Genomic DNA, 12627 nt, shown 5'->3' with positions numbered 1-12627 from the left:
GACACAGGGAATGTTCGATTAGCAATCACCATCAACAAAGCTTAAGGGCAATCATTAGAAAAATTAGGTATAGATCTGAATACGGATTGTTTTTCCCATGGACAATTTTATGTTGCATGTTCAAGAGTCGGTAAACCTGACAATCAATTTATATGCACAGACAATGGGATATCGAAGAATGTTGTATATTCGCAAGTTTTACGTAGTTAAGAACATATATATACTTACGCGTGGGGGGCTGGGGGGGGGCGTTTGCATATGACGTCATTATAAGTACGTAAGGCTTTGTATATGCACAGACAATGGGAAAGCCAAGAATGTTGTATATTCGCAAGTTTTACGTAGTTCAAAACACATATATAAATCTATCTATATTCATAGGTGGTACACAGGGACACAACTACAATGGCGCGTAACTAATATGGCGCGTAACAACTTACGCGCGCGGGGGGGGGGCGAAGCACCCCATCAACTAGGTGTTACCACTTACTCAGAGCACTTGTTGGTGACTTTGTGCTTGTAATAATTGGTCGTAATGGCAGATTTGGCTTATGTATCTTTGGAAGTCCGTATAATTTAGGGCACAAAGAACTTCTTGGTAAGAATTTGTAGAAAAGTTGAGGTGTAATCTTCCCTTCTTCCTTCAAAGTCTTTAACTCGTTCTTAAACTTCTTTGGGTATGAGTCCGTCAGGTCAAAAGAAAGTTTTTTGTACGTTTTTTCATCTTTCAGTAAAGTGTTTAATTTTGAATCGTAGTCCTTGGTGTCCATTACCACTAAAATTATTAAGAATCTTTATGTCTTCGATAGAATTATTAGGGATTTCTGGTTTTAAAGCAAACTCTGACAGGGTTTTAACTGTAGCAGCTCTTACTAGGCTAACATCTTTGATTAGGATGGGGTTTCTATGTAAAGATGTTTCTATTGAAGAGGTAATTTCTTCTACTGGGACTTTATTAGTTATAAAGCAAAATTTTGGACCTTTTTCTAATACGGACTTTTCTTGTAAAGTTAAGGTCCTTGATGAAAAATTAATTACACCCGGTCTAAGAGTTGACGAAGGTATTACGGCTTTATTTTCAGATAATTTTGAAAAATTTTTAACTAATCTTTCTCTGGAAAGGTGAAAGTCATGATGAAATGATGCCAAATTTTGTTTGCCTTTATTCATGTCTTTTAGTTTCACTGCTGATGATAAACACTGTAAATGTGTTCGAAATATCCAGTTAAATTTTGTATCTGTTCACTGTCAATAAAAAGGTTTCATCCCTATTTTGAACTGTTTTACTTTCGTCATGGAAAGGCAGTGTCGTCTTCGAAGTTATCTATATAAAATTATTGCTTGTTTATAAGGATAGTATATATCGTTTTCTGTCGAACCCAATGGTGGAGGGAAGCACGTTTTTACAGGGCTTCTTTGAATCTGTGCCCTTACGAAATGTCTAAATTCTTTCAATTTCAGCCCTATTTTTAGTTTAGTGTCATTATTCTACAGGATGTTGACGAGTTCGTACACATACCAGAAATAAATGGGTTTGTATACGCTTGGTACCATAAAATTCTTTTTGCAAAAGTGAATTTCAATGGTGCTTTAAAAGAATTAGAGAATGAGTAATATAAACTTGGATCCTTGTCTCCAGAAATGCCCAATGCTCTTGGTTTTACAAGAAATGTATTTGCATGGGATTAATTTGATGCTTCCGGGTATTCTGCAAAATAGTAACCCAACCACAATATTTCGAGTGGGAGTGTATATAGATTAATCCTTAATAAGAGGAAAAACTTTTATATGATTAATTTCTATTGTTGTTAGATTAGGCATTTTCGCGTTGTATTCTGTTTTTGTGCGTGTTTGTAATTCATACTATTGTTTAATTTCCTCGCTTGTTTGTTACTTATTTATATTTTTGTGTATATGGCCAATGGGATTTTGAAATACACTTATCTATCTATCTATCTATCTATCAATAGTATATGTTGATTATTGGGATGTTAAGTATTGTATCACAATTAGTTGATAACATGAGCTTTATTACCTTATCCAAAAAAGCTTGTCGATTCAAATAAAAAATCAGTCTTAATCCTAACAAGGAATAAGACATGAAGAAAATTTATATTCTTTTACTGCAAAAGTTTACATACGCATAATATTATGACGACTTAGATAGGTTTAACCTACTTAATAGGTAATGAGGCATTGACAATTAATATTGTGAGAAAACTAGCTGACCTTCATTCAGAGACTTACCAAATATCCAAGCAATGGGTATTTTGGCACAATAAATGGAAAGGCAAAATGCAGTTTTATTTTATTTTTATCTTAAAACTAAAACCTGACGATGGAATTATTTTAAGCAGGAACATTACCTCGATCCCAGTGTCAATCCCAATTCTAGTTCATAAAATGTGTCCCATTGCTTTTGGGATAGATAATTTTAAGACTGCTCTTTTTAGATATAGGAAAATAATACTTACATTATTGACCAACTGAGGGAAATGATAAAGAATTTCGCAAAACTTCAAAAATGCCTGAAAAATAAAACACAGTATTACTATACACTGTTGCCAAATACATACAAACTTGAAAACGAATCTTCAACAGTAAAATTCAAATACGAAAATGCCCACTTACTTTGTATGTTACACTACTTCAGTTAATTGCGTCAATTCGAGAAAAAAAGGGGGGGGGGCATTTGGTCTCATAGCTTTTGAAAAATTTCCCATGCTTTCATCACTTTTTTATTTCCATTGAAAGAATTGGAAAAAATTACCTCTCCCCCTAGAATCAGAAAAATCCATTCCCCCCTTCCCACTGATTTCCTAGAATTGACGCCACTGGCTATAGCTCTACATCTTCCTTGCATTTTCTCTTTCTAGTTATAAAGTAAGACAGTAATTTGATATATTCTTTCCTTAAAAGATAGGTAAATAAAAAAAATACGAGATTTGGACATATTCTATTTCAAGAAACCCCACTGCCATCAAGCATCTCTTAGAAAAACAGGGTGCTTAGTTAGCCATTTCTGGAGTAGAACAGACAGTTCTACTTTTGTCTATTTGTTGGTCTCATAAACCAGAAGAGGTGCCTAGTTCTACTATTTCATTTTAACCAGTTTGACAAAGGAAGTTTCCAATATTCTGATTAGCTATGTTTCTTTTTTTCTTCACAAAAATTACTAATGTCGCTTTTTGGAAGTTTGGTGCAAGGCAAAAGTCATTTCCTTAGGTAGTAGAGATATCAGCGTGCCACATGAAACTTTAAAAAACATTCAGAAATACAAGAACCATTCAATACTGTCCTATCAGTGACAAGGCGAAAAGCAAGTTACTAATATGTTTAATTATTTGAAAAAATTTCAAAAATTAGGTGGCTTCACAGGATAGCAAAGGATAAAAAGTAAATAGCATACATACTTCCTGACAACTTTTTGTTGAGATATATTATTTTAGATGAATGAGATAATAATTACCTGCCCCCCAAAATTTGCTACATTAGTAAACAAACTAATCTATGGTCAATTTGACTATGACATTAGTTAAAAAGGTACAGAATATTCATTGTTGATTTTGATATTACTACAACAATTATACAGTGAGCAAAATACAGCCCTAAAATGAACTTTTTGTTGCACTATCCCAATCATGAAAATATTTGACAGCCCCTCAAGTATGTGCTACCCTATTAGGATAAGTATACAAAGAGTGTACTATATCTTACAATAAATACACTAGATTTCAATAAATCCGGTTGATTCCAAATTATATGTGTTTTTAAATTTCTACCTCCCTGTCAATAAAAATTACCATAATTATACACATCAAGCAGTAATAATGAACGAAAAATGAAAAAAAGAATTAAAAAAACTTCTCGACATACATCCCTCACTTTCTGTTTTAACACAGAAAACATTCTATTCACTTTCTGTTTTTGATCCCTTGCTTTCTGCTTTAGCAAAGTTCTCAACCAGTTGAGATGGAGATGTATATTCCCAGAAGAAAGAACTCATGTTCATTCTGTACAGAAGATAAAGATTTAATGTGGATGAGACATCTTTGATATGGAGATCAGCAGTCCTTTGTTTTTGGTCCACTGAAGTTTGTCATCCTAACAACAAGGTGCTTTTCAATTAACAAAATGTATATCAGTAGCAACATGGAGACTTTGGTTGAGTTTCCATTTTTTTAGAAAAATTCAAGAGCATGGAGCACCTACTACAAGTTGTAATGCTACATTCTGTAAATAATTTAGCAATTTCCAATGACAGCAAAGTAATATTATCCCCCTTTGCTATTAGTTCAATTAACGTCTGATTCAGAACGACTAGGAAGTCTAGTATGAACAACTTATGGTACTAAAAAAAAAGCATTGCAAAACTTTTAGTAAAGTAATATAAACTTGGCAAATGCCCTAAAAAACTTGGTTCATCTCCAATAGACTAAAAATAACATTCAAAACATAGAAATTTACATTTGTAATGAAAAATTCCCTTTTGTCCTTAAGTAGTCTCCTCTTGATGAAAGACCCAGGGTTTGTACTGTCTGTGTGTTGAGACCATTCATTCAGGTCAAAGTGGCTTAGCTGACCTTTCCATGCATTTAGTAGAATCTTCTGTTTTTGCAGTAGCTACAACAATGACAAAAAAAAAAGTAAAAACATGTGGATTAAGTTAAATCACGTTACATTTGAATTAAACAGAGGAAAGGTATTACAGTTTTAACCCGTCTCATAAATTTATTTCCATTTGTTTAAAGTTTTAGCTGAAAATTTAATGAACAGTTTTTTGACAAAGAATATGTTTTATTTGAAGCAACATGTGTTGGGTTTTATGCAATTCATATTAATAGCAAAAACAAGAAAATTCCTTTTGCAAGAGTTCTAAAGCTATCAGGAATTTGAAGAAAAAAAAGGAATCTAAAGGTAAATTTCAGCCAAGAGGCTTATTAGTGACCCAGGTTCACTTCAACCCTGGTTAGACTTAAACTAGTGAGACTTATACTGTAAAGGACACGAACGTCACATTTCCAATATCCCAACGTTATATCATTTGATAAGTAACACACACAAATGAATTCTCCAGTCTCCATCATATCATATCCCATGAGTGGCAGATCTCCATCATGTCTCCCATAGCATGAGCAGTGAAATAAAAGCAGTGAATGGAATTGTTTGCTACGTCAAGAGATTTCACCTGTGGGTGACGTTCTTGATCCGTCCTGAGGACATTACTAAATAGGAAGCTTGACAGGGAGGTATATCTGCAAAATCACAACACAAATGATCAATGACCACATAAGAAAGAACACGAAGTTACCACAGAGCAAAACAGCTACTCGTGGCTTGATCCTGTCTTTTTGTATGGGTACAGACTGTGAAAGAATAGCCTCTTTAATCCCTTTGGCTTTAACAGTTTTGAAAAACAGACGCCAGAAAAGTCCACAGGGATAACTGGTGACAAATCATTAAGAGCAACATCACTTCTTGATCCTTTGATGTCAGCCCTAACTATCATTGCAAAATAGTGTTGAAACTAAATTTTGGAAGAAACTAAATTTCAGCTGGGGGGGGGGAGAGCAGGGCAAACTGGGTTTTGGGGGGAGAAAACAAAGGTCAGGGAGGTGAAGTTGCTCCCATGCCCCATTGCAAATTACAGCCCTGGTAGGGACACCACAGGAGTCTAGCTTCCAGCTGAATTTGACCCAACACAGAAAATATCACATGCCCTGTTCAATGGAAAGATTGGCAGATGGAGAGGCTCTTTCTTTTTTTTCTTTGTATTCCTAAATTTGCAGCACTGGGTATAATTAAATATCTGCTATGCTGATAGTGTTTTATTGAGGTTTTATATGACTGTTGATTCTTTTTTTGGAAGAGTCATCAGCTTCCCTAATACTAGGTCCTGAATACTACACAAAAAACAACAAGGTGAGGCAAAACTCAATGAAAAGACATCAAACGAGACTGCAGCCAGTAAAGAGAAAAGATGAATAATACTAATAAGTCAACAAGAGGCAGTTTTGTCGAAGGGTTTTAAATTCTACTTCCCAACACTAATTTCTCATTCAAAAATAATTTATAAGGTAAAGTCAGGAATTATGGCTTCTATTGATAAAGTCGAGGCTCCTCAGGAACTTAGAGTTGAGATTGTAAGAAAACTAAACACTTTTAGCCTAAGAAAAATTAAAATGATATTACAGAAAAAAAGACATTAAAATACTTTCTGATTTGAAAAGGGATAAAGTCTTTACTATCACTAGAGCAGACAAAGGTAACACTACTGTAATTATGGACACTGATGATTATGATTGTAAAATGAATACAATTATTTCTGATACCATTACTTACAAAAAACTGGATATTGATCCTACAGATCAATATATAAAGTTAATAAGAAAGGATTTGGAGTCTCTGAAAAACAGTTTACATATTACCCACAGTTTTATAATCAATTTTATCCAAGAGGTTGTTCTGCACCCAAGATCTATCGTCTGCCCAAAATTCATCTTACTTATATGTTTAAGAATTTTACATTGGAGGAGAATTCAATTCTCTGTAGTTTTAATTTGGTCTCCATGTATTCGAATTGTAATGTGAAAAAGTGAAAAGATATATTAGGGATTAAATTACAAAAACAATTTGATTTGTTACAAGATGTTCCCATGGCTAGCTTGGAGATTGATGTCATTATGAAGTTGGTTATCCTTGTAAATTAATTTTCTCTTCATTTTGGTTTTAGAGGTGAATTTTACAAACAAGCATTTGGTTTGGCTATGAGGCCGTCTCTCTCTCCTTTGTTGGCAAATCTTTTCATGGACTCTAATGAAACCTCTGCTTTACATAGTCTTAGACTCTGCCCTTGTTACTGGGGCAGATTCATGGACGATGTGGTTTGCATTTGGAAACACAGTTTAGATTCCTTAGACCTATTCCATAGACATTTAAATATTCTGGTAAAAATGTAAAATTTACAATGGAGTTTGAAGAAAATGACAAACTACCTTTTCTTGATATCTTATTAATTAAAAGTGATTTCCATTTACTATTCTCAATATATAGAAAGCCTACACACAGTAAAAGGTATTTGAATTTTCATTAGTGTCACCCTATTTCAGCGAAACAAGGGGTTGTGATTGCAATGGTGGATAGAGCTTCCAGAATTTGTTCCCAGGAGTTTTTAGATTCTGAATTATTATATTTGAGGGATATTTTATTTTGTAATAGTTACCCAATTCATTCATTGATAAAATAATAAAAAATAGATGCATGAAACATAATAATAGGGTCATTGGAGTTTTGCAGTGTTCAGAATTAAATGCATCTAAAAGTTTCATTTCTTTGCCTTTTGTACCTATTTTGGGGGAGATGCTTAAACTAATTTTGCATAAACTTAACATTGATACATGTTCCCAATTGGTGAGACCAATAGGTAGTTTCCTTAATTCTGGGAAGGATTTAACCTGAGGAGATTTAGTTAGTAGGGTGTATAAAATTCCTTGTTCTTGTGGAAAGTTTTATATTGGTAGAACTCACCATTTAAAAAACTATAGAGATAAGAAATTAAATTTATAGAAATTAAAAAAACATATGTTTGCTAATCTTTCAATAAATAGGGACGCAGAAAATTCAAATATTGACCCAATTTAGGATTATCTTTTGAAAATGCTAAGGATGCCTACTTTACATACAGGCAAAATATCTGTGTTGTCTTAGTCTTTCATCTTTTCTCTCTACTGGCTGCACACTTGTTTGATGTCTTTTCATTGAGTTTTACCTCTCTTTGTTGTTTTTTATCATGACTGGCCAGTTTAGCATAAGAACTTTTTTTTAATACTAGACATTTGAAACACGAACAAACAATCTTACTTCCTAGACAAAATTCAAAGGTCTTTGCTCCTTCATAGTTTACAGGGGGGTTTAATGCCTCTTTTCAACAAGAATATTTTGTGCAATGACTAAGGACCTGCACATTTTGCAAGGAATAGCTGAACTTGGAATATTTTGTTTTTATCAAATTATGACTTTCATTTAATAAAAGTTCACAGTTCACGTTTTTTGCAAGGATATGTACACTAATCATCTCCTCAAGATTTTTCCGAAGGACTCTCTGGTACTTTTCTATTATATAAAACACACTTGAGAAGTAAAGTTTGGTTAATATTAATGAAAAAAAAAATATGATGAAAATAGAATACTTTATTAGCAAAATTGTGAACACTACAGCTTGGAAATATGCTTCTAGAACACAGTGCTATACTTCCAAAAATGTTGCTTATTGTAAGAGTACAAAGTCATGGTGTGTCCATTGACACAGTGTTTTGTTTTGGGCAACAGCCCCTCATCCTTGAAAAATATAATTGTCTGTTCTTCAGTCATTGGCAACTCACAAATCTTAATTTGAACATCCCTGGTGAGACACTATATTCTATCACTAGTGAAAGCAAACTAACTATTGTTCTCAAGAATTGTGTTAATAATGAACTAAAATGAACTGGTCAAGAGTTGCATTAATAATGAGCTTTTTCTTTGTCTTTGAGATGGTCAGCCAATGCTGAAGCTCCCAAATTAATAATTCATGAATTACCTTTACAATTTTGCTAATAAAGTATTCTTTTTTCATCACATTTTATTGTCACTAAACTTCACTTCTTAAGTGTGTTTTGTATAATAGACAAGTACCAACTTTCTCCCCTAGTAAGAACAAGAGAATTGTTGCCTATAAATACCCATTTTGGTATACAAAACAATAATTCTGGAAAAGGGCCATTTAAATTGCCTGCATCCACCTAAAAAACATAATACACAAAAATAATACACATCATTATAGATGCAAAGATGAGGGCTAATTTTATGGGGGGAAAGTGTTGTACAAAAAATGCCTATTTGTTAGTTCATCAAAAAACGTTTCTAGCCTTAAAATAAATTTCAAGAGAGAATACAACTATATATTATTCCTATTCAATACTTCACATTTTAATGCTGCATCTCCTTAAAAATACAACATTAGCAGTTTTACACAACTTAGGTTGTTCAGAGGAAGAGATTTGCTAGATTGAGCACACCACCTGCCTGTGTGAACTACATTGACAAGAGGACTTATTCACAGTGAATGCATTAAGACAGTGATTGCAATGCCTAACACAATATCAAACAAAAGCAAAAAAATACATATATGCTCAAGGAGTAAAGATGAAATCAGCTTTTGAAATAAATTTTTACTGTAAAGTTAGTTCTACTGGATGCTGTATTTGAAAAAAAAAACAATTTAGACCTTTGGCTACTAGTCTTAACATTATAAAAAGGCTTTCTGATTGATCAGAAAGCCTTTACCTTTACCTGTATTTTTTCTTTGTTTTACAATTTTGCTATTTAAAAATTTCTTAGGTAAACAAAACATATTCAAATGATTTTTTCTCTTATATGTTCATAATTTTGCTTCAAATCCATTGTTATTGGATTGTTTCAAATCCATTGTTATTGGATTGTTTCAAATCAATGCATTATTCAAAGGGTTGGAATGTGTGCATGAAGTATGGCAGTAAGCACCATGTAGGCTGTAGCTAAAGGCAGTACACCATGAGCCTTGAGAATAAAAAGAGAAACTAATAAAATAAATAAATGAAAAAAGGTATTAAAAATGAAGCTATTAGTTTAAAATTATTTCACTTAAGAATTAGCTTTCTTTGCAATGCTATTTTTTAGCTTTTAAAGAGACCCTAAAGGTAAAGCCTTATTTTCTTTTTTTAACATATTGTCTAGCCCAATTGATTTATAAAAGCAAACTATTTTAAAAACCTACCATCTGATAGTAAGATATTTATTTTCTAGATGAAGTGTATATTCTTTACATTTAAGGCACACATAGAAAAATACCAGTAAATACAGGCATGAAAAGAGTAATATATATTAGATAATTTAAACTAAAGAAAAAAAAACCTGAAAAATTACAGTATATATAGGCTGATTAAAGCTATGTATAGATACTGATTAAAGCTACAGCTACAGAGTGTGAACTAAAAAAAAAATACACATGAAAAAAAAACAATGCTAGGATTATCATCATCAAAAATTTAGATGCTGCCTCAACATAGGCTACATGGACATTCACAAATTGACATGATTAAAATGAATTTGATAGGCTGAACCAAGCTAACATACTGAATTTTATACTCAGCACTAATATAGCCATTATATTTTCATAATAGCATATAACCATAACCTAAAAATGTTTTTCTATGACTTCTTCTGTCTGTTTCCTGTCATAATGTTTACAAATCAAATTTTTGTGAAATTAAATTGTTATAAATCAATGAATTTTGAGCAAATTACTTTTAAATAACTGTTTTATAGACCAATGTATGTTTTAATCATTTTTGAACCCATTTCTAGTCATGATCACTTTTTTTTTACAATGACAAAAATAAGATGGATTACCTTCTGGGATCCCTTTCAGGACTAAAATATAATTGCCCCACAAATGATTGCTGAAAATGGAAATTGCATGAAAAAAAGCATTGAGTGACCTATAGTGTTTTCACCTTACCCCTAGGCCTAGGCTATATCACTAATGGAACCATGAAAAGATTTAATCTGATTCCTTCAGAGGGGTTAGAGTCTTGAATGGTGCCCAAGGCACGTCACAAGTAGTTTTCATTCTTGGATGTTTAGCAACGCCTAAGTAAAGCTAAACGATTCAACTACATACATTGAGCTTCAATTCAATGTCGGATAAAAATAACTGCTCATTTTTTTGGTTCCTGGAAGTATCGGGCAGGAAAGTAACAAGGCTACATTCCTTAAATTTAATGTAACTTTCGTCCATCTGAAAATTCACGTTCTGAAAAATCAAATTTTTGTCATTGCGGCGTTGCGCCTTAAGAGCTTTTTTGGGCTTGGAAATATTAAAAATATATTTTCTACCATTATTTTATTTTCAAAAAACCTGTTTTTGCATTGCTAAGCTTAATATTTTGAAAGCTCAGACCCAGTCGTTAAACCGTGCAATTTTCCAATTTGTTTAATGACAGTGACACCATTATTACTTTTCTGACAAATCACTACTATTAAGAAGCCATGCTTAGTAAGAAAACCCATGACACTCTTGACACCCATCACACTCCTTCCCCTTAAATTACTTGTAAACTATTTTGAAGTTCTTTGTTTGGCTCCATATTCTTACAAACTAATAATATTTAGTCCTCCAAAAATTCATAAGAAAACTCTTTTACTGTTTAGTCATAAACCATACGTAATCATCCATTTCTAACGCAATTAAAGTTAAGAGATCTTATTTTCCTCATAATTTTAGAATTCATTTACTGACACCTTTATTTTATTTCCCACAAGCCAAGCTCATAATCTAGCCAAGCTTGGTTTAAGCCAAGCTTAAACTAAATAATCCTTCACATAAGTGCTTGGGAAATCCTAATTCCCATAATTATTCGTGTTCGGGGGTGCACCATTTAAACTGAGATCTCCTTGTTGCTGTTTTCACCCCCCTCTATCGTGTGATTTGTCATCTTATTCACCTTCGGAGGGTGTACATGTCCTTAAAACAACTTTTTACCACCACACGAATCTGACGGGAAGATTTTCGGTCAAGAAAAGTTTAATTGTCATCTTCAGCATTTAAAGGTGGATGCAAGGTCATCCTTTTTTTATTCTCTTCAGGGGAGATAGTGAAAACGGACTGATAAGATGAAGTAAATGTTCAAAAAGCTGTGATAAAGAGTTACTCATGCTAAGTAACTGTCATTCTGAGAAAAAACAAGTTCTAATAACAATATTTTAACAAAATAATTTGCTCTTTATGATGATTTTAAAAATATAAAATTCAACACACTTACAGATCACTCCACAAAAGTTGAGGGTTTAAACAGACTTTGCTTGATTTTCGAAAAGCCAAGAGAATACTCCCAAAGCGGGATGTGAATTACAGTACGCGGAAGCGGGAACTCTATTGTATAGGTGTCAAGCTCTGGTCTACTAAAACGTTAAACTATTATTATTATTTTTTAAAGAAAATGACGAATGTATGTTCATTTTTTTCTGAGGGACGATCGCATCGAACCAATAGAACTAGAATACCGAAAGAGGGCTCGTTCAACTGAAAAAAAAGTTCTAGAACCCTCTTTTAGTAGCGAAAAAGATGGAGCCACACCGAAATAGTGTTTTCTCTCAACATGTCGAGAAAAAAACTAAAAGTTGTGAAAATTTCTATCAGTAGCTTTATTTTTAATAAAGTTTGCAATTACTAGGAGTATTACCAACCACTCAATTTAGTTCCAAGCCGTCTGAGGCCAACACAGCTACACACGCTGCTCCTCCATCCTCAGCTATTAAAAGCCTCTCTCTTTACAATCTCCCAAGAAATTAAGATTCTCCTAAAATCTTTACTTACGAAAATCTCCTGCCCCCCTCAGGGACAACTTAATTTTCATTAGGCCTTAGACGTTTTTCCAGCTAGGGCGATTTCGGGCAATCCCGAGGACCTTCATCTGCAGAAAATGAACAAACAATCTCAACATTTCTCTCCTTATGGCCCTAGAGAGAGGGACTGGCTCACATTTTTTGAACAGCTTGCTGTATGATATACGGTCAATAAGTCTGTTACCCTGGGTATGGCCATACGAG

The 12627-nt window shown here is 33.2% G+C and overlaps 1 protein-coding gene across 5 annotated transcripts in view; it reads right to left on the bottom strand.

Moving 5' to 3' along the window:
• Positions 1-10844, bottom strand: part of LOC136038042 (cap-specific mRNA (nucleoside-2'-O-)-methyltransferase 2-like) — a 51644-nt gene extending 40800 nt beyond the window's left edge. For 4 of the 5 annotated variants that reach the window (XM_065720986.1, XM_065720987.1, XM_065720988.1 and 1 more), the window contains exons 1-3: positions 10700-10844; positions 4468-4623; positions 2475-2528 (exon numbers count right to left, since the gene is read on the bottom strand). In XM_065720986.1, the coding sequence (XP_065577058.1) occupies positions 2475-2528; positions 4468-4623; positions 10700-10816 (327 nt within the window). In that variant the 5' untranslated portion in view covers positions 10817-10844. The remainder of the gene's footprint in view (positions 1-2474; positions 2529-4467; positions 4624-10699) is intronic. The other variant, XM_065720991.1, reaches the window with a different exon arrangement.
• Between the last annotated feature and the right edge of the window lie 1783 nt (positions 10845-12627).

Source organism: Artemia franciscana, chromosome 17 (assembly GCF_032884065.1).
Source record: "Artemia franciscana chromosome 17, ASM3288406v1, whole genome shotgun sequence".
NCBI lineage: Eukaryota > Metazoa > Arthropoda > Branchiopoda > Anostraca > Artemiidae > Artemia > Artemia franciscana.
This window is presented reverse-complemented; position numbering and strand designations above follow the sequence as displayed.